The sequence below is a fragment of the Chinchilla lanigera genome, unplaced genomic scaffold, assembly GCF_000276665.1.
Source record: "Chinchilla lanigera isolate Chin_1 unplaced genomic scaffold, ChiLan1.0 scaffold00067, whole genome shotgun sequence".
Classification (NCBI taxonomy): Eukaryota; Metazoa; Chordata; class Mammalia; order Rodentia; family Chinchillidae; genus Chinchilla; species Chinchilla lanigera.
This window is the reverse complement of record NW_004955468.1, coordinates 11,806,756-11,833,175: the sequence shown is the minus strand read 5'-3', so window position 1 is coordinate 11,833,175 and position 26,420 is coordinate 11,806,756. Positions and strand designations below refer to the sequence as shown.

Genomic DNA, 26,420 nt, shown 5'->3' with positions numbered 1-26,420 from the left:
TAGTACCATCAACAGGTATTAATTTGGGTCTAGGAAAGAAAATAGAGAAATTAAGAGTATGTGTGTATGGTAAGAAGATTGACCTGGGAGAATTTCAATGGAATAACCTTTCTTGCCTTATAATATTCATGTGGATGAGGAAGGTACCTATTTCAAAATTACATACTGTCACAGAACTGGTTTTGTGGAGATCAGTAGAGCCTTCTCTAGTCTCTTCCCTACTCTCCATGAACTATGGATTACTTTTATCTCTGCCTCTCCTCTCCTAAAAATGACGTATTTACTGGGCACGTACCTTCCTCTGTAGGCTGTGTGTCCTTGGAGAACAAGGATGATGTCACTTTAATCCTTGACTTAACAGCACCTTGCACAATGTCTGGCATATAACAAGTGCCCAATAAAGAGTTGCTAATAAAAGAGTAAGTGGCACCAAAGTGAATGTGAAGTCCTCCTTGTCACTGGGTGGTGTTCATGAGCTAGCTGGATTTCTGCAGTAACCTCCTTGATGCTGTCTTGCTCCCTCCAGATGACGTCAGTGGCCAAGGTATATTACAGTCAGACCACTCAGACAGAAAGCCGGCCCATAATGGGCCCAGGAATACGACGGCGGAGAGTCCTGACGAAAGATGGTCGTAGCAACGTGCGAATGGAGCATATCGCCGACAAGCGCTTCCTCTACCTCAAGGACCTATGGACAACCTTCATTGACATGCAGTGGCGCTACAAGCTTCTGCTCTTCTCTGCTACTTTTGCAGGCACCTGGTTCCTCTTTGGCGTGGTGTGGTACCTGGTAGCTGTGGCCCATGGGGACTTGTTGGAGCTGGGTCCCCCTGCCAACCACACCCCTTGTGTGGTACAGGTGCACACACTCACTGGAGCCTTCCTCTTCTCCCTTGAATCCCAGACCACCATTGGCTATGGCTTCCGCTACATCAGTGAGGAGTGCCCTCTGGCCATCGTGCTTCTGATTGCCCAACTGGTGCTCACCACCATCCTGGAAATCTTCATCACTGGTACCTTCCTGGCAAAGATCGCCCGGCCCAAGAAGCGAGCCGAGACCATCCGTTTCAGCCAGCATGCAGTTGTAGCCTCGCACAACGGGAAGCCCTGTCTTATGATCCGAGTTGCCAATATGCGTAAGAGCCTCCTCATTGGCTGCCAGGTGACAGGCAAACTGCTTCAGACCCACCAGACCAAGGAGGGTGAGAACATTCGGCTCAACCAGGTCAATGTGACTTTCCAAGTCGACACGGCCTCTGACAGCCCGTTCCTCATTCTTCCCCTGACTTTTTACCATGTGGTGGATGAGACCAGTCCCTTGAAAGACCTCCCTCTTCGCAGTGGCGAGGGTGACTTTGAGCTGGTGCTAATTCTAAGTGGGACAGTGGAGTCCACCAGTGCCACCTGCCAGGTGCGCACTTCCTACCTGCCAGAGGAAATCCTTTGGGGCTATGAGTTCACACCTGCCATCTCACTGTCAGCCAGTGGTAAATACATAGCTGACTTCAGTCTTTTTGACCAAGTTGTGAAAGTGGCGCCCCCTAGTGGCTTGCATGACAGCACTGTACGCTATGGAGACGCTGAAAAGCTTAAGTTGGAGGAGTCATTAAGGGAGCAAGCCGAGAAGGAGGGCCCCGCCATCAGTGTGCGCATCAGCAACGTTTGATGGCCTCTTCCCACCTCCCGAGCCCTCTGTTCTCTTCCTCTCTTTCCATGCCCTGGGCAAGGGATACTATCTGGGTTCACTGCAACCCCAGAAGCACCCATCCTTCACTCTCCCTTCTTTAATCCAGAGGCCTGTCAGTAGTATAGGCCGACTGGGGGTCCAAGTTTCTTCCTCCTGTCCCTTTTCACCTTCCCCTGCTTCTACCCTAAGGCACACAACTCCCTTAAGCCAGGATGGGGGAAGGAGAGAGAAGATTAGGCTGAAGTGGCTTAGAAGGCCTCAGCCATGCTTGGAGACTCACATTAAGAGGACCATGTGGTTGGATGGATAGACTCCCCCCACCAGAAAGTTCGGTGACTTGAGGCTAGAGGCCCCCCATCTCTGTGTTTCCATCTAGCAAGTTCCCTAAGGCAAGACTCTATGATGGTTGCTTTGTGGTCTGTACCCTCAGAAATATAAGAATCTGAAACCATCTGTTTGGGCTCACTACCAACCCCTGTTGAAAGAAACCAGGGGTTGTCACAGTGTACTTAATTTTCGCTGGTAACTCCTGACCATAATCTGGGCCCTTGGTCACCACTACTTTTCCCTTTCTAGTTTTCAAACAGAGCCTCTAGGATATATAGTTCTTTCATAGCTTCTATTCTCAGAGAATTGGGCTGGCTCTGAAAAACAGACATATACTCACAATACCCACACCCACACCCATCCTGGATTCTGAACTCTCAGTTTTTGAGCTGTTGTCCAAAGCTTTGAATCTGTCATCCAGGCTGCTCTGGGAAGATTTGTTTCCCTGTGTTCTGTGAATGACAGGACCCTAGCCACTATGTTCCCATGAATAAGTTTAGAGTCTAGGGCCCATGAAGAGACTAAAAGATATTCCAGATCACACTGTATATGGTCCTTCTTCCTTTTCCACCCAATGCAGACACCTCTTTTAGAGAAAGGGAGGGAATATACAAGACCTTCCTGCTCTTAACATCAATGGGTAACTAAGACCAGATTTACAGAGCAAAGACACCCCCCCCAAAAAAAAAGTTAAACCAACTCAACCAAGAGGGGGATGGGTACATTCTCAGATTTCCAGGCTGATGTACAGAATTTGTGATCCTTTGTGAAGGTTTGGGCTGGCACTATTTTGTTACACCTCCTAGTTTCCTTCTGAAAAGTGCTAGTTACATCATTAGACAATGCTGGGAGGGGAGAAAATTATACCTCCTGATCAAATAACCATGGTTACCCTCAGCCATTGCTGAGACTTTATATACAATGATGAAAATCAGTGTTATCTTTACTCTCCTCTGCAGTGGGATAGTTTCAGGCAAGTTTAAAAGATACTGTAAGAGATAAGACAAAGGCCACTCCTTGTTCCCAGTGGGGACTGTGGTAGGAGTCAAGGAAGACCATATGGGCACCAGAATTTTCTCTAAAGCCCCAAATTCCACAAGTACTCCCTGGCCTCACTTAGGTACAAAGGGACCCCCACAGAGTGGTTTGGCATAGAATCCCTGTGTGAATCTTGTTTAAGGGGTATTCAGTTTTTACGAGAGACACACCTATCAGAATGTACGCATGCTTCTATGTGCAGAGCCTTGCAGAGAAACTCACAACACGGTGAGACTGGACCTACTTCAGCTGTGCAGTCCTCTTAAACACTGATTTCTCCTTGAACGCAACTAACTGTAGCTTGGAAAGGAAGACCCTTCAGTCTCCTGTAAGCCCCATCATAACTCTCTGGGTCTCATAAAAATGAGGACCAGAGAAACTTGAAACTCTGAAAGAACAGAAGGCAAGGAGCCAGTTTCTGCACTCTCAACTTTATTCAACATTAAACTCACCTGATGTCTTTCAGTGTATAAGCACAAAATACAGCAGTGTGTGTGTGTGTGTGTGTGTGTGTGTGTGTGTGTGTGTAGACTTCTTATCTATTGGCAATTTGTCCTCTATCTGCTTTCTTCTGCATGCTGCTGCTTCCCTCCTGAAGGAATGATTTTCTTCCTTTTCCCTGCTGTCTATTCTAAGCCCCCAGACTTTTCAGATGCTTGGATAACAATGTAAGCAGAGAACAATTCATAGTTAATGTTTTTTTTAACTTCCCCTACAATTCCAAGCTTTGTTCTAAGTTGCACTTTAAATCATATTGCCCTGTTAGTACAATGTGGCATCTTCCCCAATGTGCCCCTTATTCCCCAAGGAACAACTCCTCCCACCCCAATCCTAGTTCTTTAGACTACAGCCTATCTCCTCTGATTTGGAGTTCTCTTTCAGACTATAGGACTAGCTTTGTAAGCGGTCAAGTCTGGTGAGAAATGGGCTATAGACTTGGAATGTCAGGCGAGAGCTGTAGGCACAGATGTTAAGAGGGGAGATTTCAGAGTGGGCAAAACATCTGATGGGGAAGGATGCCAGATTATGAGTGTGAGAAAGGAAGGGGCTGGGGACCCAGTGAACTCAATGAAATCCTTGAGCCTCACTTGGGCCGGCAAACAAGACACAGTGGAGGTTTGTGGAATTAACATATGATACCTAAGAAAGGTTTATCTAAAGAGAAAAAACAGAGATAATATATAGAGATATGTATAAAGATGTATATATGCCCAAATATACTCAATGTACAGAAAGGAAGTATTCAGAGACTTTAGCAGAGGAGCAGGTAATTTGCCCTGGTTGTGGAAGTAGAACCCGCAGATTTTCAGACTTACCACCCGTGATCCTGGTTTTCACATGGACATGAGACAGCTGATGGATTTCAGTTTTGATGGTGGGAAGTGGGGGGAGATGGAAGTTCCTCTTCAGAAATAATGAGGCATCCATCAAGGCTTTTGGTGAACCTGCACTGTTGACAGGACCAGGAAGAGAAGAGCTGGGAAGAAATGGGAAAGGAAGATGTTCTATCCATGGAAATCTAGGAAAACTACTGCTTATACTGTGTGTCCCATCCCCAGCAGCATCCCGCTACTGTAGCAAATAAATAAATAAATAAATAAATAAATAAATGTACTTTCTGTTTTCCTCTCTTGAAATACACTGTATTTTCCCTTCTTCCAAGGGGTTGCGAGCAATGGTAGCTCCAGCTCCCAGAAATAAACTGAGAAGCTAAACACTTCGGTGTTTGGGAGGCCCTAGAGGGAAGCCTCAACCCTAGAATCCAAATTCCAGAACTGAAGAGTTATTGGGCCCTAGATAGTCCCCAGCCAGGAGCCTATCTCTCTACATGGCTTCAGATAGCCTAGAGCAAATATCATCTATGCCAGAAGAGTCCCAATGCTGGCATTTGGCATGGAGGGGGACTCTTTGGCTTTTATGCTCCTGTATGAAAATGAAGCATGGGGCTACCATCTGCCCTGGGGGATGCTGCAGTTCCACCAGAGGATTCTGAATCCCTAGACTGTGCTTTGCCTCATTACCTGCCCCTGATCTCCTGCAACCCCAGTCAACTAACAAGACCATCGAAGGATCATGCTATGAAGTCAGCAGAGAAAGGGTACCTGTCATACTTCTGCTACAAGTCAGGAGGCTGCACCTTCCCCAAGACTGCTGTCTTGGTCCTTTATTCATGCTAGCTAATCTAGTTTATTTGTAAAATAACACACTAGCTATGCTGTAAAGTTAGCTGGGCCTCCAGGTCCACTAATGGCCAACTCTACTGTAAGTATTCAGGGATGATTTTTCCATTCACTGCATTAAAGACCAAATAAGTCACATTTACCCGGGGAAAAAGAGGTGTGTGAGTTATTTTTGCTTTATTTGTTTGATCAGAACAAGCTACTAAAGAAAATGGATGAGGCCAGGCATGGTGGCACATGCCTATAATCCCAGCACTCAGGAGGCAGAGGAAGGAAGATCACTGTGAGTTCGAGACCAGCCTGGGCTACAAAATGAGCTCAAGGCCAGCCTGAACTGCATAGAAAGACTGTCTCAAAAAGAAAATGGTTGAATCTTTGGTTTCCACTTCAGATTCTTTTAGAAATCTTAACTGATACTATTGTCAGTAGGCTTACCTAGAGGAGAAGAGGGTTGAACACAGCTGGGCTGGAAGAGCTCCTAGTCAGGCCAGGCCTCTTCTGCGGATTATCTCTCATGCTTTCCATCAGTGACATCGCTCATTCGTTCCACTCCTTTCCCACACGTCATTACTAACTTTCGGATCCTTTAGCAAAAACCTTCCAAATGCAGGTTTTAAAGGAGAAGATGTAAAAATGTTAAGCCCCAGGAATATGAAAACTCACTAAGCTTAATCCAGGAAAGTCAAGCCCTGAATTTTGGGGATTGTTCCTTTTGGCCAGTGACAACGAGCCCAATTTTCTTTCCATGTAGACTTGATGGGCCTGTTTTCCTTATTCTCAGGCCTCTATAAGCTAATTCCTTTAACTATCATGCATTTCTTTCCCAAATCGCAAAGAAATGGATTTATGCTCTACCTTTACCTGAGAAAGGCCTGGTTGTCAGTATCGAGGCTCTAATTCTCTCTGATAAGAAGCAACAGATATACTATCACTGATTTATTCCTCAGAGATGGACAGAGTTAGAAGGAGGGAAATAATCTATGATCATTCATAAATCTACAACATTTATGAAACACTAGGAATGAGTCATAGGACACAGGAAATGTATAAAATACATAGTCCCTACAAGTTTTTAGTTCCTACAAACTTGTGAGGAAAGAGAAGTAAAGTAACAAACAATATATAACAAATATAACTGAGGGAAATAACAAGTAACATATGTTAGTGCGAGGTACAGAATTAACATTAACTAAAAAGAGTGAGCTCTCCATGGAAAACATTTCACAGGAACAGACACTAGGCAAAGAGTGGCATCAATCTAAGAGGTGTGATTAAAACACATTTCGCACAGATTCATGAAAACTCAGCAAACCTAGAGCTGCTATCATGTGGCAGGTAGCATTTGACTAACAAAGAAATATGATGTAGCATATATCATCAAGAGATGGGTAGACTTATAGCTTTCTACCTTTTGTTCCCTCTGAGACTCTCCCCACTACCGCCAACCCCCTAGCCTTCTTCACTCCATGACTGTCATAGATCAAATAAATCCCTCTGAAAGTTATACCACTTATGACAGATGCCATTTTACATTACTTGTGAATTTATTTGGCTGATGCCTATCTTGCTCACTAGACTTTAAGGATTAGGTGAATGGGATTCATGTCAAATGTTTGGTCACCAGCACAGCTCAGCACCTGGCATAGTGCATGGCGTATGTAATGCTCTACATGTCTGTCAAGAAGGAAAGAAAAGAGAGAGACAAGAATTTGTCTAAAGTTCACATGGCTAATACTAAGTGCTGTTCATATGTCTTGTTAAATAACCATAAAAGATTCAAAGGGCATATTTCACAAGGCATGACATCATTAACTGTTAAAAAAAAACAGAACAGATAATGAACAGTTTTAGGGAGGCAGAGATCACTTCTACTTGTTAATGTCTAGGAAGAATTTAGAGGAGTTGAGGTTTGAGCTCAGCATAAAGAACCAACATCAAGGTGAGTGAACAGAAACAAGATCCTTAGCAGATAGTACAGCATGAGCAAAGTCTCACAGGAAGCCTCAGGCATATTTAATGGAAAGTTAAATGTAGAGGAGAGGTTTGCAGGAGAGTGGGTTGAAAAAGTAAAGTAAAGCCAGACAATGGAGGGATTAAATTTCAGGCTAAAGAGTTTATTTATTTAGACAGTTAACAGCCACTGGAGACAGGTAGATAAGAATCTAAGTAAAACACGCTTTATTAATATTAATCTGGCAGTAAAATTGAGACAGGAAACACTAAGCCAGTTAAGAGATTTTTGAAAGACTGAGGGAAAGAGGATGGCCACAGACAGTATAGGTGTCTGATACAAGTTATTAAATTGAGTTGCTAAAGATCTGGTCTAAGGTGCAGAATATTAGGCATAGAAAGAAGTGGAAATAGAGTCAGAAGAAATCACAGAGTAAGACAAGAGCTAGCAAAAAAGAAAGTGATTAAATTAGCCAGGGTTCTAGCAGGAAACAGTACACTCAAAGGGCTAATAGGGCATGTTTTCATAAAGGGATTATTTACAAAGATTTAGGCAGGTTTAATGCATCAGCAAGAGATCATGATGTACCAGGGATTTGCAAAGCAGAAAGCCTTTACCGGCTTTAAACTTAAAAGGACAGTTATTGGAGCATGGTGAGAATTGCACCCAGGAGAGTAGGCTATACCTTCAGCTGGAGCCTTGGCCTTAGAAGAGGAATTGAGATACAGTGTACTGCTAAAGATTGGCTAGTGCCTTCCACGGGTCTATTCTATGGGAAGCCTGAGAACAAACCTCTTGGAGCACAAAACAAATATGGATGAGTAACGAAAGCAGATGCAGCAGTTACCAAGGTCAAGGTCCTAGTTAAGGACATGAGGCATGAGCTGTGTGTGTTTGCTTTCCCTAGCCATTAGCTCTAAAAGGATGGTAATCTAGGAGCAGATAGCAAAAAGAGGGGTTAGGAAGTATTATGAATAAAGTCCAAGAGGAAGTCTCAGGAAGCAAATGGAAGATGCTGAAATGGGGAATAGAATAATTAAACATTTGAAAAAAAAAAGTAGCTCTTTCAGGGGGCTGTCAGAAGACAGAATCCTTAAGTCTAATGCAAATTGTTCAATATGAGGCCCTTAGACCTCATCCTAGCTAAAAAATAGTAACTAGAAGCTGGGCATGGTGGTGTACACCTATAAACTCAACACTTGGGAGGCTAAGGCAGGAGGATTGCCATGAGTTGGAGGCCAGCTTTGGCTACACAGTTAGTTCAAGGCCAGCCTGAACTACAAACAGAGACCTGTCTCAAAAAAGAAAAAGCTAACTTGAGTTGGACTCCTCTTTCTCATTTGTTTTATAGGACTCCATCTCTTCTTCCCTCAATTACCTACATCCCACTCTTTTCAGTAACAGGCTGTTTCTTTGGATTAGCTGGGTTTTTCCTCATCTGCGCAAATTTGGTGCCTCTTCCCTATTGGCTAGGTCAACTACATGGGAACAGACTGGCTGGGGCCTTTCTGCCAACTACCTAAACCAACCCAGCCAGAAGATGCCCTTACTCAGTTTACTCTCAGACATTTACCTCCCATATTCTCTACCTTCTGTGGCTAATCCTCACTTCTCTGTAACTTGGAGAAAAAGAATAAATCAGAGATGGGGTCAGAGTGAGAGAGACTATCCGATTCAACCAAGAGATCAATGAGAAGAAAAAGAAATTTGAATTTGTAATTAATATACTTTGAATCAGAATCTTTATTACAAGTATGCTCTCAAAACACACATAAAATGGTCCTCTAGGCAGTTCATCATTCCTCTCTGACAATACTGATCGTTAAGAGATTTTGAAGAACATTTAACAGAGAGGAAAGCTGTAAGCCTTTCTGTAAAATTATCAGTGAAGTTACAAAAATATGACCTGCTGTTGAAATCATAAAATGAAATCTCTCCCAACTCATACTGTGGAAAAATGCCAACCTGCTTGACTTGTGCTTTATCCCATATATTTGTGGACTGATCAAGTTGCCAGCATCCATTTCCAGGGCAAGGTGATGTAAAACTTTTTCTAGAGAATGAGTCATTACACACACCTAAGGACCATTCACCTGTGGCTCTCACTTCTACTTTCCAAAAATATCTCCCACTTTTTCCAATTGCTAAAAACACAGGACAGCTGCATGAGAAGTAGATGAACAGAGAAAACAGGCTGATTCCCTGGTCCCAAGAGTCACACTTTTCCTATCTATTGAGATCCTAAGAACAGGGGAGACAGTATAAAGATTTAATGTCAAATCTACCTGAGATGTGTTGATCATTTTTTGCAGACAAAAATAATATGGAAACTCTTTTTTAATTCACATGAAAAAACTTCTGGAGGTTTTGTGCCTTCATACCTGCTATTTATGCTTCTAATACCTCTCAGCAAATCTGTGCCTGTTTACAAATATTTCCCTCTTTTTTCACTTAACAAATTTTTTAATGTGGATATGTGGCCTGAAATTTGGCTTTCATTCTCAATTAGATTTTGACAATCTTCTCCTCATTAAGCAGCTTGGCCTGCATTGCAACTTATTCTTTTCCCAAGTAATGCTTAAATTCTTCAAATTCAGAGTATAAGTCCTTCGTCCAATTTTTCTTCTTCAACTTCCATTTAATGAACTTTGAAATTTCTTTTTTACACCCCATTTCAGCATCTTCCATTTGCTTCCTCAGGCCCTCAATGTAGTATCTGAGGTTGTCCCTGTAACTGGTTACAGTGCTGTCAATAGGCCTCAGGTAGTGATGCTGTGGTCAGAGACCCTGCAATGGCAACACAGGAGTTCCAGGTCCTCCTCACAGAATGAGTCCAGATCTCCACCGTGCTTCTCACATGGGGGTTCCCTTGCTGTCTCCATGGTGGGTACCTATATAGCAGTATCAATCATGTAGCACAATTGAGTGTTGTTCCTTGAATTTGTCCAAGCAGCAACAAAGGCATACAGGACAGGGGAAGACATCTGTTAGATACTGCCAGAGCTGGTGGATGTGGGAGTGACAGAAGTTGTACATGCACTCAGTGATCACCAGGTCTCTCTGGTAATCTAGGCAGGTGGGGTATCTGGCTAATCTTTGGAGATAGGCCAGGAAGGCGTGAATGGCCATTACACTGGAAAGTTCTGTCTAAGGAGACATTTCAGTAGGACTAGTTCTCCAGGAACTCAGAAGTGAGAAACCATTGCCTCCTCAGCCTTCTCTCTCAAGGGCTTCCAAGGTCCCCAGAAAGCTGTAACGCCATGCACTGTGTCCGATTCTTTCCCTCCAGCTCTAGAAGCAGCTTTCCTGGTTTTAACTTGGACATGAGATAGCTGATGAATTTCAGTTTTGATGGTGGGAAGTGGTGGGGGGATGGAAGTTCCTCTTCAGAAATAATGAGGCATCCATCAAAGCTTTTGGTGAACCTGTGCTGTTCAAAGAACCAGAAAGAGAAGAACTTTCAGTGGGAAGTACAGCCTCCTGGCACTCCTGATCCCTTGGCTACTTAGTCATCTTTGTAGAGAGAGTCACAATATTGGGAGAAGCAATGGAAATTATCAACAATGTAAGGAATTCCAGACTGTGGTACACTCAATGGGTCAAATGATCAGATTTCTGGAGTAGGCGGCTCTGGGGGGATCTTGCAGATAGGCCTTGGAGCCGGTCCTTTGAAGCCAATCTTGCAGTATACAGTCTGTAATTAACATTTTATTTGAAAGCCAACCACATAGTGATTAAGGTCCTCTAGCTCAGAGAGACCTGGATTGAGCTCTGACACTGGCTAGCTATGGGACCCTGGAAAACTACTTACTGTCCATTAGCCCTGATTTTGCTCATTTGTAAAGACAGGACCATCTACACCACATGAAAAGTATTTAGCCCAATGCCTGCCACATTGCAAATAATTCCTCAACAAATCCAATTAGTATAAATCATCACCATAGTTATTATTATTTGAATGGAGGTCTGCTGCCACTGTACTGCTGAGAAAATGGTTAGAAATAATCATTAATCTAAAGCATGTAAATATACCAAGGTATTTTGAAAGACAGAGCTATCAGAACATAAATATAATATATATAAGGTTTACAGGGCTCAGTGAAAGGATCAACGTGAGCTGTAGGATAGAAGAGCAAAGAGTAGCTGCATGGGGGCTGGGGATGTAGCTCAGCGGCAAAAGCGCCTGCCTGGCAAGCGCAAGGTCGTGAGTTCGGTTCCCGGTACCGCAGAAAAAAACAAAAACAAAAACAAACAAAAAAAAAAGAGTAGCTGCATGTTCAAACTGGATGGAGGCACCTCCTTTCCTTATGCTAGGATAGAAATTTTCCCCTAGATTGCAGGCTCAATTTGTAAAACCAAGTCAGTTAGAATTTACTAAGCATTTACCATATGCTGAAGTCAGCACTAATTTATGAGGAATTGAGAAGAAATAAAGGATTACTTATAATTTCTATTCTCAGGAATCCAATAATCTCACTGAAAAAGTTATGAATACACTCTAAAGTAAAATATCAAATTCTGCAGTGCAGACTAAGTGCAAAAAGTGACCACAGAAGAGAATAATAACTATGGTGATGAGCTAATGGACTGAATACCTTAATGAGAAATTCATGGAAGGAGGGTTTAAGTGGGATGGGTGAAGAGCAGACCTTTACATACTAAAGGATATTTGAAAGGGAAAAGAACGGGGAGTTGAGAGCACTCTGAGGATGCCATTCTAGAAGTGTTTTGACAGGAACAATGTCCAAATTAATAAATTTTTACTGAATGGCTACTATAAGTCTGGCACTGTGTTAAGAGGTTTAGGTATAGAAAAGAACACGATAATTTCTGTTCTCAAGGAATTTAGAGTCCTGATGCAAAGTCAGGAGAGAAAACAAAGAAAACTACATATTACTAGCAGTGAGAAGAATGCTATAATAAGAGAACGACGCGGAATTCTGAAGCATTTAGGTGACAGGGGCTGGGCGGGACTTCCATGTAGCCACGCAAGGCAAAAGATTTTCAGAGCTACACAGAGCCCTGCGTCCCAGTTCATCTACCCAAGGCAGCTGAGAGGTCTGGCATCTAAATTATTCTGCGTAACGAGGAGGTGGGCGGAGTATGCCGGACACTTGAGTTAAGGCCTAAAGGGTGAGATGTTCGCTGGGGTGACTGGGGAGGGGAAAACAATCTCGCCGGAAGGGACAGCGAACACCAAGGTACTGAAGCCTAAAGGCCTGGCACAGTTTATTTAGAACTCCGTGTAGTTTCCCAGTCTTCTTTTTCTTTTTTTGTCTTTTTTGAGACAGGGTCTCGCTATGCAGTTCAGGCTGGCCTTGAGCTCACTTTGTAGCCTAGGCTGGCCTCGAACTCGCGGTGATCCTCCTGCCTCAGCCTCAGTTTCCCAGTCTTCTTTCCCATTCTCCACCCAAGACTGCCGGATGGAAAAGCTGGCCATCTAAATGAATTTCGGATAAACAATACCGTAAAAACTCTAAGTACGCCCCCAATTCTGCAAGGACCACGCACACTGGGTCTCCTTCGACTCACCCCAGCCCGTCCCATGAGCCCACAAACCCCTCAGGAGTGCCGGAGAGAGCCGTTACGATAAACCGTGAGAACTATCTTCATTTATTTTCTTTTCATTTCCACATTTTTCACTGTCGAGGTTCCAGCCCAGGGATGAGGAATGCAGTTTGCAGCTCGCGGCTCGCTGGGTGTCAAAGACCCACTTTTGCCGACTGGAATTGAGGAGAATGAAAGCATCACAAAACATTCACCTCCACCAAAAACAAATCTGGGTCCCCTTTCCCTCCAGCGAATACCACGCAACCTAGAACCGGAAGTCCCGCCCCCCCGAAGGAAGGAGGAAGCAAACAGCCAATCCAAAGGAGGGCAATTCTTCCTCGGACCGGACAGCGAAACCTGAGAGGAGTTTGAGACCGGAAGCAGCAAGGGGGCTGGGCCCCATGCCGGAAGTGAGAGTCCTGTAGTTCCCCCACCCCCTCACGCATGGCACAGTACTCGGCTGGAGGAGCGCCCGCCACCTGAGGCGAAGAACCGTAGCGAGGGTTAGAGACCGGGACGCAGTTTGGAGCTGGGGCCTCAGAGACTGTGGGACCGTCCCACAGTCAGGTCATGGGCTCCAGCAGCCACTGGAGAGCGTGGTTCCCGAGCTTGCGGGTGCACCCCGCCGGGGTGTTCGGGGTAGCCTTTCTTGCCCGCGTTGCCCTGGTGTTCTACGGGGTCTTCCAGGACCGGACCCTGCGCGTGAGGTACACGGACGTCGACTACCAGGTCTTCACGGACGCTGCGCGGTACGTCGCGCAGGGGCGGTCCCCTTACCTGAGGGCGACCTATCGTTACACCCCGCTGCTGGCTTGGCTCCTCACTCCTAACGTCTGCCTCAGTGAGCTGTTCGGAAAGTTTCTGTTCATCAGCTGCGACCTCCTCGCCGCTCTCCTCTCGTACCGCCTGCTGCTTCTGAAGGGGCTCCAGCAGCGCCAGGCTTGTGGCTACTGCATCTTCTGGCTCCTCAACCCGCTACCCATGGCGGTGTCCAGCCGAGGCAACGCGGACTCCATTGTCGCCTCCCTGGTGCTTATGGCCCTGTACTTAATAGAGAAACGACTCCTCGCGTGTGCCGCTGCGGTCTACGCTTTCGCGGTGCATCTGAAGGTGTATCCGGTGACCTATGCCCTTCCCATAGCTCTCCACTTGCTTCCCGCGCGCGACAGTGCCGAACTCCACCAGTCCCGGCATTCTCTCCGGGCCCGTTTGTACGCGTTCCTGGAGAGGCTGTGCAGTCGGCCAGTACTGATCTTTGCAGCCGTTGCTGCACTCACATTTTTTGCGCTGAGCTTTGGTTTTTACCGTAAATACGGTTGGGAGTTTGTGGAGCACACCTACCTTTATCACCTGACTAGGCGGGATATCCGTCATAACTTTTCTCCGTACTTCTATATGCTGTATTTGACCGCGGAGAGCAAGTGGAGTTTTCCCCTGGGAATCGCTGCGTTCCTGCCACAGTTTATCTTGCTTTTGGCAGTGTCCTTCACCTACTACAGAGACCTTGCCTTTTGTTGTTTTCTTCATACGTACATTTTTGTGACTTTTAACAAAGTCTGCACCTCCCAGTACTTTCTTTGGTACCTCTGCCTTCTGCCCCTTGTAATGCCGCTCGTGAGAATGCCTTGGAAAAGAGCAGTCGTCCTCCTAATGTTATGGTTTATAGGGCAGGCTCTGTGGCTGGCACCTGCATATCTCCTTGAGTTTCAAGGAAAGAACACATTTCTGTTTATTTGGTTAGCTGGCCTGTTCTTCCTGTTTATCAACTGTTCTGTTCTGATTCAGATTATTTCCCATTACAAGGACAAACCCCTGACAAAGAGAATCAAACATGACTAACCGACCAAAAAAAGGAGTTTTGGAATTTTTTCTGAATATTCTAAGCACTCTAGCGAAAATGTCTTTGTCCCAACAGGAATTAAAACCAGTGTTTGCCTTATACATAATAGGCACTCGATAACTGAAGCTCACCTTTTAGAAAATCTTGGGACTCATTTAGACATAATGGAAAGTAAAGGGTACTTGTTTTAAAATAGAAAGGCCAGTTGGGTGTGGTGGTGCATGCCTATGATCCCAGCACTCAAGCAGGCTGAAGCAGAAGGATCACAAAAATTCTAGATGAAAAACCTTTTTAGCAAATAGAAATTTACACTTGCTCTTAGCCAAAAGACTGAGAAGTGATAACAAATAGAAATTTAAAATTAAATAAGAATATACTAAGGTTTTAATGTATACTTAAAAAAATGTCTTTGGATATTTGTGGTCCTTAAACATATAAACTATTAGGACATCTTAGTATATTCTTATCTCTGTAATTTTAAAAAAGTTTTTCATCTAGAATTTAGTTTTGTTATTGGTGTTGCAAATATATTAGTAGAATATTGTTTTATCACTAAATTTGTCAGTAAGATATTTCCCAGCTTAAACACACCCCACTTAATTAAAATTCTGTGATGGAAATGGAGACCTTCAAGGGAGGCTCCTGGAAAACATAAACAGCAACATTGTAAGAAGCCATTGCTGTATTAAAATAGGAAATTGGGGAGGGGGATATGTGAAAATGAAGTTTTAGTGGGCAGATCTGTTTCCCTTATCACTGTAATACATCTGGGGAAAACTGCATTCTGAATTGTTTGAACAAGAATCCTAAAAAATTTTTTAAAGATACGTATATATAGCCCATAATGTTTGGGGGCTTCCTAACATTCTAAAATGTGATAGCAATGTATGAGTATGATTTTGTGGTTGTGGTTTTAAAAGATGAGCCACTTAATAAATTATTCTTTTAGTCAAAAATAGCAGACCTGTTATATACAAAAAGCTCCAGAGAAGTAGTATTTTTCATGTCAATTCAGACCTAAAAAGTCTCTGAGAACAAAGTGACTATAGGCTGGTGATAATTAAGAATTGTATTACTGGCAGCATTCCTTCACTGGATATGGTTTTGGGATCTGGCATTAGATCAAATAGGAGCGAATAGGTGGCTTTTCATGGGCTGCTGTTTGAAAACAGCAGTCAGTTTTTGAGGACAGTGACCATCCTTATAACATCTTGTCCCCTACCCTATATTAGGTCTAATGTTGATGGCTGTTTGTATATGACTGTTCAGCCAATAGCCTTCCAACTATGGCATTCTCACCTTTTAGATTTACTATTATATTTAATAACTTAAAACTTTGTTGATAGAGCTAGAAGGGAAAGGGGTGAGAAATAGAAATACTATAGAATTTCCTCACCCCAGTATAGTTGTCCTTTTTTTTTTCCTGATTATTGTTTTATAGTTATATTTACTTGTTTCCTTATTTATGTATTTGTTATTATTTGAGGTGCTAGGGGTCAAACCTTGGGCCTTAAGCGTGCTAAACAATCACTCTGCCTTTGAGCTACACCTCCAGCCCCTTACTTATTTTTTACTTTAACTTTCTTTATTGTGGCTTACTCTTTATATTTAGCATTGAAATTGCTAAATAATCTATCATGTTGTTGTTCACATCATAAATATGTCATTCTTTCATTCTTAGATTTAAGATTACTGCCTATGGCCGTACCACCCTGAACGGGCCGATCTCTTCAGATTTAAGATTACTTTCAGTTTTTAATATCCTGAGAATGACTTTAAACATTTTCCATATTTTAGATCATTCCCATAGGACATTTTTTAGACATCAACAAATTTCACCAGGCATGATGGCACGTGCCTGTAATCCCAACACTCAAGAGGTTGAGGCAGAAGGATCACTGCAAGTTTGAGGGCAACCTGGGCTATATAGTGAGTTCAGGTCCAGCCTGAACTACATAGTGAGGCCCTGACTCAAAAAACCAAACAAAAACAGCAACAAAAGCCAAACAGGACCAGTCAGGAGAGGCAGGTCACTGTGGCCGTGACCCAGAAGGTGTATCTCCCTGTCTGAGTCTTCAACTCTGGATTCTTCCATCTGAAATTCTTTACCAAAAAACAGGTCTAAGAGCACAGAGGGTATCATGCCTTTTATGACCTGTAAAATAAATATTTTAGTCCCTATCCCTTGACACTGGAACAAAATACCCAATATTCACAACTTAAAGGAGAAAAGATTTATTTTGACTCACATTTTTGAAGCTTCAGTTGTTGTATCATTGGCAGCATGGTAGGAGGGCCTGGTCTAAGGAAAGCTGCTCAGCTCATGGCAGACAGGAAACACTGAGGCCAGGAAGGAGGGAGGGAGATACACCTTCTGGGTCACGGCCACAGTGACCTGCCTCTCCTGACTGGACCTACCTCGTAACAGCAAGTCTGCCACAATGCCCCCATAATCTAGTCACATTCCCAAAGCCCAGCCTCGGAGCCTGTGAGGCTAAGTTAACTCGTGAAAGAATTTAATTTAGTCTTGAGGGATTTTACACTTTTCATTTATTTTTGCTGTCCAGTTTTGTTAAATCCCAGTTTGACTTCTTTTCATTTGAAATTCTTTTTATTTCTTTATTAGTGCTTTCATAATATCTTAAAATTCTATAGCACTTGATTTATTTCCTACATAATTCTTTTTGCTGTTACTTATTTGTTATAGTACTGAAGATTGAACTCAGGGCTTTCACTCTGAGCTACATCCCAGCCCTTGTTCAATTTTTATTTTTTATTTTTTAAACTTTGAGACAGGGTCTTCCTAAATTGCTAATTGCCTAGGCTGGGCTCAAATTTACAGTCCTCCCATCTTGGCCTCCCAGAATGCAGGCATTACAAGTGTGTACCACCATGCCTGGCTTTTTTGGTTCTCATGCCATATGTGTTAGCCAGCATTCCGTTACTGTAACACCTAATATAAACCAGCTTGTAAGAAGAAGTTTACTGTGGCTCAGTTTCAGAAGTTTCAGTCTAGGACTGGTTGCACATCATGGCAGGGAGCAAATGGTGGAACAAACCGTTTAAGCTCATGTCTGAAGGCCAAGAAGAGACCAGGGTCCCATAATCTCCTTTAAGAGGAGGCCCTCAATGAACTACAACCTTCTGCTAGGCCCCACCTGTTAAAGATTGCGCAGCCTGCCCACAGTGTGGGCTCGAAAGTGTGTTTTTAACACATGGGCCTTTGAGGGGACCTTCCAGATCTAAGGTGTAACACCTGCCCATTAAGGTCAGTATGCCCATTTACAGATAAGCATTCTTTACTAGATTAAGCGGGGCTACCTAACTTGTTTTCTGCAGTTGCTTTTTTAATATTTTCAAAATGTGCTCTGTGAAGAGCCTAAGAAAAATTCCCTCTTGGCTCAGGCTCATTGGAAAAGCTAATACTCCCTGACTGCCCACCCCAGCAAAAGGATTCTTTCTCAGAACCATAGATTTTAGTTTTCACTATCTGGATTCTGTAAGTGATATAACAGTTCAGGATTTGTGTAGAACTTGACCTTTAGGAAGTTTACATATGGTTGAATATATGTTATTTGTCCAATATCAGCTGTTTTTTGCATTAGTACTTCTATCCTCTAACGATCTATGAATTATGAGTGGAAAAAAATTATTAAAATTTTTTACAGAGGATGGCATCTAAATGTAATCTCGTCTCCTGCCTGCCCCCTGCCAGTGCTGTTTATTTGCTATCCGTAGTTAAACAGTAACTATCATCTAAATTCAACAATTAGCGCCTTGCCATATTTGCTTTATATATATATAAAATATGTAATTTACGTGTATTTTTCTGAAATGTGGGAAGTTGTAAAAGTTGAACATCACTAAATACATCAGCATGCATCTCCTAAAATTGTATTTTCTTATAAAACCACAATAGTGGGGCCTGGGGATTTAGCTCATTGGCAAAGCACCTGCCTGGTAAGCACAAGGTCGTGAGTTCGATTCCTGGTGCTGGAAGAAAAACAAAGCCACAGTAGTGTTTTCTAATATATTTTAATATCCTACCCGTCTTCAAATATCTCATTATTCTGTTTTTGATCTTAGCACATATTCTTAGATCTCAAATATTCCTTGAAAGAAAGAGTGTAATAAGTAATACATCATTAAGAGGCTTGGATATTTTTCTAGTCTTTAAAACCAAGCTGAAAGGTCAAGAGATTTATTGCTCACCGAAGTGGAAACAATTCTCTTGTGTGCAGTTCTGGAAAAAAGTAGGGGGATGACCCTCTGTTTTATGTGGTATATTTTTTAAAGATTATACATGTTTTAAAGATTATACACGTTTGGAATCTTAATATTCATCCACTTATCTTTGGAATCTTAATATTCATTCATTCACGATAACAATGGCTGATTAACACTTTATATCGTGAATATGATTTTTTATGATTACTTGATTTGGGGTATCTATTCTGCCATATATAGTTTAATTTTTCACAGTAATACCTCAGAGTTAGTATTTGTACTGTGATTTTATAGATGAACAGAGACTCAAACATTAAATGCCTTCCTAATAAGTGAGAGCTAGACTATAAAGTGAGTTTTTCTAAAATCACATGTATTTTCCACTATATTATGTTTCAGATTTTCCCAGAGTACCCAGACTCAGCAGATAAAGAGTACTGTAAAATAAATACAGCTTGGTGCGAACTCTGGCAAATGTCTTATCAGTTTGTTTTTCCTATTGTGTTAGGTTTTTGCTTAAGGGGCAGTTCTCTTTCAGCTATACCAAGTTTCTGTCGTTCCTAAACTTTTCTCATTAAGAATTCCAGACCCTTAGTAATTCTCTCCCACATCCAAATCCTGTCGTATCAAGTTCTGTGATTTTTTTTGTTATTGCCCACTTCATCATGCCCTTTTCCTTCCTAGCCTGGTCTGAGAAGTTGATTTACTAAAATGTGTTAGCTGAGCTGTTTGTAAATCAAGCAGCAGAACACGTGATCATGATTTCCAAACTTGTTAAATTTCTTTTGCTGTGCAAGATGTGCTTTGCTGTGTGTATTCATATAGTTAAAAATTATCCTAGACTGATTGATAACATGAGAGAGTCTAGACTTAAAGAGCTTAGGTTCAAATCCTGATTTTGTGACCTTAAGCAAAATTCTTGTATATGTTATTTTTCTACATGTAAAATGGGGATTTTTAATATAACCCTAAGAAGTATTTGCAAGGATTAAATTGCAAGAATTAATTGCAGGGAGTAAGATACCCAAAATGCTTATGTTGCACAGAATGAGCCACTATGTGTCTATAAGCCTTTAAAGTAGGACCTCTTTTGGAACTCTAGACTTAACGCTTTCCCCTCAATCTAATGGATAAGACAAAGTAATTGTTTTAACTGCCAGTTACTATAAATATTACTCCTTATAATCTTGATCTGACTCTTTGTAAAGATAGAAGATTTTTCCCATGTCCGGTTCAGGCTTGACAGTTTGTATCTGTATATTCTTGTCATACATCAGCTGTTTCTAAACAGTGAGAGTTTGGTTTATGCCCCTAAAGTTACATAGAACTTCTTTTCTTCATTGTGCCAGGGGGTCATTCAGAGGTTGGTGTTCTGTAGATGGAAGCACATGCCTTCTGTCGGGGTCAGAAGTATCACAGTGCACAAGCTCTATTCAGCAGTGCACTTGGGAAAACCATTCATTTAGTCAAAACAAGCATTCATATTCATTATCCTGAACAAAAACCAGACTAAATGGGAACATTTCTAGCTGCTCAGACGCTCTGCTAATTGCTATGTCTGCTATATAAAATGAAATGACACTTATAGTGACTGCTTAAAAATAATTTGGAGCATGAATATTTGAAGTTGAATTCATTTCGCAAAGGAAAAATTTTAACCTTCTTTGCTCTCCATTCTTGCAGCAATTATTTATAGATCCCAGCCGTGCGTTGTTAAGTCCTGTACTAAGATGAATTAGACGGAGTCCATGTTGTGGAGAAGGTAGCAGTAAAATCAGAAACATCTCACTAATAAAACATTGTATGAGACCTCATTAAGTTTCATGAAAATGCTATGATTTATAAAATGGGGATAATTGAGGGGATGGCTAGTGGATGTTATTATCTTACAGATAAGAACATGGAACTCTGAAACAAGTGACCTTCTGAGAGACCAAATAATTGGTTAATGGCAAGACCAGGGCTGAATGCACCCCAAGGGCTTCTGATTCCAATTCTGCCTTATTTTGAAAGTCCTTCTAAATGATGTGTGGTAATGGTTGATTACAGAGGAAAAACTTCATTTATTTAGCAAATGTCATTCCTTTAACAAACTACTTAATAAAAGGCGCTGAGTATTTTCCACGTGCCAGGCATTTTGCTAAGCATCTTAAATGCGGCTCTGAGTGAGGCAAAGAGTAAGCAAACACAAAATTCTAATGATTGTCGTAAAGGTGCTACGGAGGCACAAAGTGACGGCAGTGAGGAGTGAGGAGTGGGTGCTCTTAGAGACAGTGTGTCCGTATAATGAATACCTGTAATAATCAACTTGGGAAGAGAAAAGGGTTGTTTTGGTTCACAGTTTTGGAGATTCCATCCCATGTCTGACCTGCCCCCATTCACTCTGTGCAAGGCAGCACATCACAGCAGGAGCCTAGGCCAGGCAAAACCGATTATCTTATGGCCAAGAAATGAAGAAGAGGCAAGGGGTCCCCAGTCTTCCCTGAGGACAAGCCCCCAGTGACCCAGAAGACCTCCTTGTTGGCCTCACCTCTTAGAATTTTCACTGCGTCCCAATAGCACCAAGCTGGTAATCAAGCCTTTAACATACAAGCCTCGGGGACACTTACGATCCAAAATGCGAGAGAAGGCATCTTATATAAGTACTGCGCGCTAACCGATTGTGCCACTGGAGCTTCGAGAGAAGGCATCTTGATGTGGCGTTTAGCAGAACCTGGGAAGCAAAGACATGATATTCATGGAATCTATCGGGGAAGAGCTGAGTGAGAAGCAGTGCAAATGTACCGCATGCTAGTGAGCAGAAGGCAGGTGAATAGAGCTCACTGGGATGTGTGAGGACCAATCAGGATCTAATTGATGTTACCCAGAACAACTGCATGAATGCTAGTAGAAAAACACAATGAACATTTTTACTGGCTTACAATAAAGTGACTTTGGACCCAACCTATTTTTTTCCTAACTTCTGAGCACATGTTAACTTTTTTTGTTTGTTTGTTTGTTTTTTTTTTCTGGTACCAGGAATCGAACTCAGGACCTTGAGCTTGCCAGGCAGGCGCTGTGCCGCTGAGCTAAATCCCCAGCCCCCACAGATGAGAACACTAAGTTTCAAAATATATGCACTTTTGCAAGGTCCAAGTTAGTATATGAAGTGACACCAGAACCTACGTCTTCTGGTGGCAAATTTCTTTTCTTTCTTTCTTGTTTTTTTTTAAATCAGGAATTGAACTCAGGACCTTGCACTTCTTGCTAGGCAGGTGCTTGTGCCACTGAGCTATATCCCCAACCCATGTGGTGGCAAATTTCTACTGCTCTCTCTGCGCTGTCCTTAACATTTAGCTATAATGAACACGAGATGAACCCCTGGACCTAGAATTCAGGGAAAGCAGGAAAAGTTACCCAACAAGTCACTCACTCATCTAGTAAATACTAGGATCCTGCTTTGGCCAGGCACTCAGCTAACTGTGGGTGTAGAGATTGTTAAGACAGCAGTTTTCCTTCAAGGAACTCACAGTCTCATAAAGGAGACTGATAGAAAGGTGTAATAAAAAATAGTGAATGTTTCTGCCAAGTGCCATCCAACAGAAGGCAGGCTTGTAAAACATTATGGTAGGGGCTGGGGATTTAGCTCAGCGGCACAGCGCGTGCCTGGCAAGCGCAGGGTTGTGAGTTCGATTCCCGGTACTGGAAAAATCACCAAAAAAACCCCACAAAAAACATTATGGTGTGTCCTTATCTACCTTACTCACTGGATTTGGCCTGGCAGGACTTCTGCTTCTCTCACAGTAAAATGACCACGAAAGAGAAACATTTTGAACTGACTCAGGACACTGAGATAGCCATGACAGTGCAACTGAAGACACCCAGGAAATAGGACCTCTAGAATAGCTTCAGAAAGTGGCAAGCATGATGGGATAAGTGTCACCAACTGAGGAGGATTCATGGTACTGTGTCTTTTACTGTAATATAATTTTTTTTTTGGAGACAGGATCTTGCTTTGTAGTTCAGCCAGGCTTTAAATTCACTTTGTAGCCCGGGTTGGCCTCAAACTCTTGCCTCAGCCGACTGCGTGCTGGGATTACAGGCATGTGCCACCATGCCTGGCTACTGTAATATAATTTTTATTTATGCAGTCACTATTTTTTATCGCACCTTGTAACTGAGTTATAATGCAATGGCTAGAGTAAAATGCATATACACTTGTTTATTAGTCCATCAGCTGGGCAAAACTAACAGAACTTGGTGCATACTAGGTACTGAGGTGTTTGTTATCTTACCTATTTTCTTTTAATAGGGGATAAATACTTGGGGTTTTCTTTGAAACTTTCCTGCTTAAAATCACTGCGTGATTAATCATACCTTTGACAGTCCTTAGCTTAGCTCATGAGACCTTTTATGATCTCGCTTTTGTCTGTATTTCCTGCTTCATGTTCTACCTCACCCCACCCGCCAGCCATACCAAATATACTACTTCTCTGTGCTTTTACATTTGCAGATCCTTTGACTATAATGTCCTCCCCCTCCTCTGTCACTCTCCCTAGCTCCTGTTCGTGTTCTACCTCACCCCGCCCTCCAGCCATACCAAATTATACTGCTTCTCTGTGCTAGTGCCGATCACCTTATAATATAATTCCCATGCTGTCTAGGCTATGAGCTCCCTAGGAAGTGGGGTTATTTCTTATTTCATTGTAATTATTTTTCCAGGGCTTTCACAGATCCAAGCAAAGACAGATAGGAGCAGCCAATGCTGTGAAAGTGCTGGGTGTGCCACACACTCTCTTAGGTTTGCTGAATTGAGTTGTATGTGGATCTGTCAAGAGGGGCTAGGGATAGTGGGCTTGTGCTGGCAGCTGTGAAAAAGAACAGTTCCTCACTGTCTATTATTTCTAAATGCCATCAGTATCCACCTAATTTTCTAAGCTGCAAGTTTATAATCACTTCTCATGCGTTCTTCTTCACTTGCTCCCCCCTATTTAATCAGTCACTAAACCCTGTCAGTTCTACCTTTTAATGTCCCTGGAGCCTCCTGGCATCTTGCCATTGTCATTGCCGATTCTACAGTGCAGGCCCTCATTATTTCTCATCTGGAATCGATAGCTCCTGACCGGTCTTCTTGCTTTCCATCTCTCTTGCCCTTCATTCCACCTCTCATTTATCCTCCCGCTGCTGCCACAGCCTGCCTTCCAAAGCAGACCTAATTGTGTCACCATCCTGATGAAAGCATCCTAGGGGATTCCGTGACCTGCAAGAACAAGTCCAAGTCCCCTGGCATCCTCCATCTTGCACCAGTTTTCCCTATTTCTGCCTTACTGTAGCCCAATAGATAACGTAGTTTCCTGAAGCTACACAATAAAGCCCTTGCCTGTGCTGTTTCTCTGCCTGCTTGCTTCTCTCCTGGCCTCCAGATGAACTGTCACCAATTTTTCCTGATTCAACTCACCGCCTGTCCTTCTCTCCAGTGGCATACAAGGTGAGCTGATGGACAGAGCAGATTAACTGCTATGGAAAAAGGACCAGAGTTGTAAGAGCTGGTAAATAATCTCTATTAATGTACTTGCTGTATTGTATGAAACTGTACATTTATCTCTTTCTCTTGGAGTTAGTTAGTTCCCGGAGGACGATAATTACTTGGTGTTTATACCCTTAGCATACAGCATAAGTAGGTAAAAATGTTTTTTAAATAAGCTCAGTGGGTGTAGGGAGGAAACAAATGTCTACCGAGCACCTATTGTGACCCTAAATGCATTTTGCAGATCATCTCATTTAATTTAATGCTCAAAAATTTTTTTGAGAATATGATTTGCTGACAAGACAAGCTCAGAGAAGCTAACTACTGCTTGCTACCAAGTTTATGAGCGCCTAAGGGGTCGGGCTAGAGTCAGAACCTAGGTCTCACCTCCAAACCTGTGTTCTCTTGAGTAATTTTTAAACAGGTAATTTTGCTTCCCTCTCTGTGCACGTTGGGGAGTATCTGGAGATGTTTCATGTGTCACCGCCGGGGTGTGTTGCTGGGACAGGTCTCCTATAGTATACAGAGAAGCCCCACATTAAAGAATTGTCTTGCCTCAAATGCCAACAGTGGAGCTGCTCTAAGAAAATATTATAGGCTGGTAGTTTATAAACGGTAGAAATTTATTTCTGGAGGCTGGCAAGTACAAGATAAAGGTACTGGCAGATTTGGGATCTGCCGAGGGCCAGTCTCCTGGTTCAGAGAGCTGTCCTCTCCCTGTGCCTAATGTGGCAGAAAGGGTGAGGGAGCTCTCCAGAGTCCCTTTAAAAGGACAGCCATTCCCTTCCTGAGGGCTCTGCTCTCACTTCCCCAATGCCTTACTCCCAGTATCATCATGTTGGGGGTTAGGTTTCAAACTTAAGAATTCTGGGAGGAAACCAACATTTAGTCTTGTGCATTAAACAACTCTGGTGTGCCATGCTGACACTAATGAAAAATCAAGTAATCAAACAAAGTAAATCTAGCTATGTCCCCATGAGGAGTCCAACGAGGTTGAACACACGTCTTAGGGGCTCGGGGTGAGCCATGAGCCACTGGCACTGGTAGGAAAAAAACAAACAAACAAACAAACCCTATTCTGTCCAGTTTTTAACCTGCCTCCAGTTTAATGCTTCTTACTCTACCTCGTCCGTCTAGTCCTTCTTTCCACTTTTTTTAAAAATTTTTTTTCTTTCTCTAATTTAGTGTGAACATAGACAGCTCCAACATTTTCAAACCACTTTTCTAATTAGAAGATAGAGAGAGTGTAAGGAGCTGCAGGTTTCGATTTGACAGCATCTCTAGAATCTGGGAACAAGGCCAAAAATGTCACCCTCTGAAATTGACAACAAAAAGTCGATGAGATTAATCACTGTGATAATCTTCCCAGGAAATAACCCACTGAGGAAATTCTTAGTAGGTGTGCTGTTGATAAGACTTGGCCGTTTCCTAATCTCAGTCAGCATCCAGCAATGCCTCCTCACAAAGGAAAGCATTTAAAATGTAACTTGTGCAAGGTAAACTGTAATCTAGGAAATTATAAAGTGTTTGTCCTGAGGAAGTGTTCCAATGGGGGAAGCCGTTGATGATGCCTAGGTGTAACTGCTTGTAATTGTTGGAGGTGCTTTGTGTTTCTGTTTTTCTTTCTCTCTGCATGAACCACCCTAGGAGGAAGGAAGTAGGTTTATTTTATCAGTGTCTCTGGTAGCAGAGGCATGGGCCAGTCGTTGCTAGAGAAATGTGGGGAGTAATGGAGGTGCAAGGAGTGGCAAATGGTCACAAAATAATATACTTGGTGTGTGTTTGGATATTGTTTATCTTCCCGAAAGAGTCATGTGTCAGAGGGCTTGGTCCCCAGTATGGTGGTGGGAGATGATGGGACTTTAACAGAGGGAGGCTCTTGGGAGGACCTTGCATCACTGGGGGCGTACACCTAGGAGGGACTGTGGGACCCCAGCTTCTCTGGCTTTCTTCCTCACCTTGTGATCTCTGTCTCGCATGTCAAGATGTGACCCAGCCAAGAGGGTCCTCACCAGGGCTGAGCTAATGCCATAGAATGCTCTCTGAGCTAAATAATCCTCTTTCTGGTATAAAGTGAGCCTACCTCAGGTATTTTGTTATAATGATGTAAAGCT

The 26,420-nt window shown here is 42.8% G+C and overlaps 2 protein-coding genes across 2 annotated transcripts in view; both read left to right on the top strand.

Moving 5' to 3' along the window:
* Kcnj10 (potassium channel, inwardly rectifying subfamily J, member 10) overlaps positions 1 to 4,651 on the top strand; it is a 31,841-nt gene extending 27,190 nt beyond the window's left edge. Inside the window, exon 2 of the mRNA XM_005400189.2 lies at positions 527 to 4,651. Within this exon, the coding sequence (XP_005400246.1) occupies positions 527 to 1,666 (1,140 nt within the window). The 3' untranslated portion in view covers positions 1,667 to 4,651. The remainder of the gene's footprint in view (positions 1 to 526) is intronic.
* Positions 4,652 to 12,719: 8,068 nt separating this feature from the next.
* On the top strand, positions 12,720 to 15,529 carry Pigm (phosphatidylinositol glycan anchor biosynthesis, class M). The gene has a single exon (XM_005400190.2). It carries the CDS (start codon positions 13,304 to 13,306, stop codon positions 14,570 to 14,572), a length of 1,269 nt encoding a protein of 422 aa, XP_005400247.1. The 5' UTR covers positions 12,720 to 13,303; the 3' UTR covers positions 14,573 to 15,529.
* Positions 15,530 to 26,420: the final 10,891 nt, after the last annotated feature.

Bases quoted from the DNA above. Each gene is read 5' to 3' on its own strand.
- Pigm (XM_005400190.2), top strand. From the start codon at position 13,304: ATGGGCTCCAGCAGCCACTGGAGAGCGTGGTTCCCGAGCTTGCGGGTG.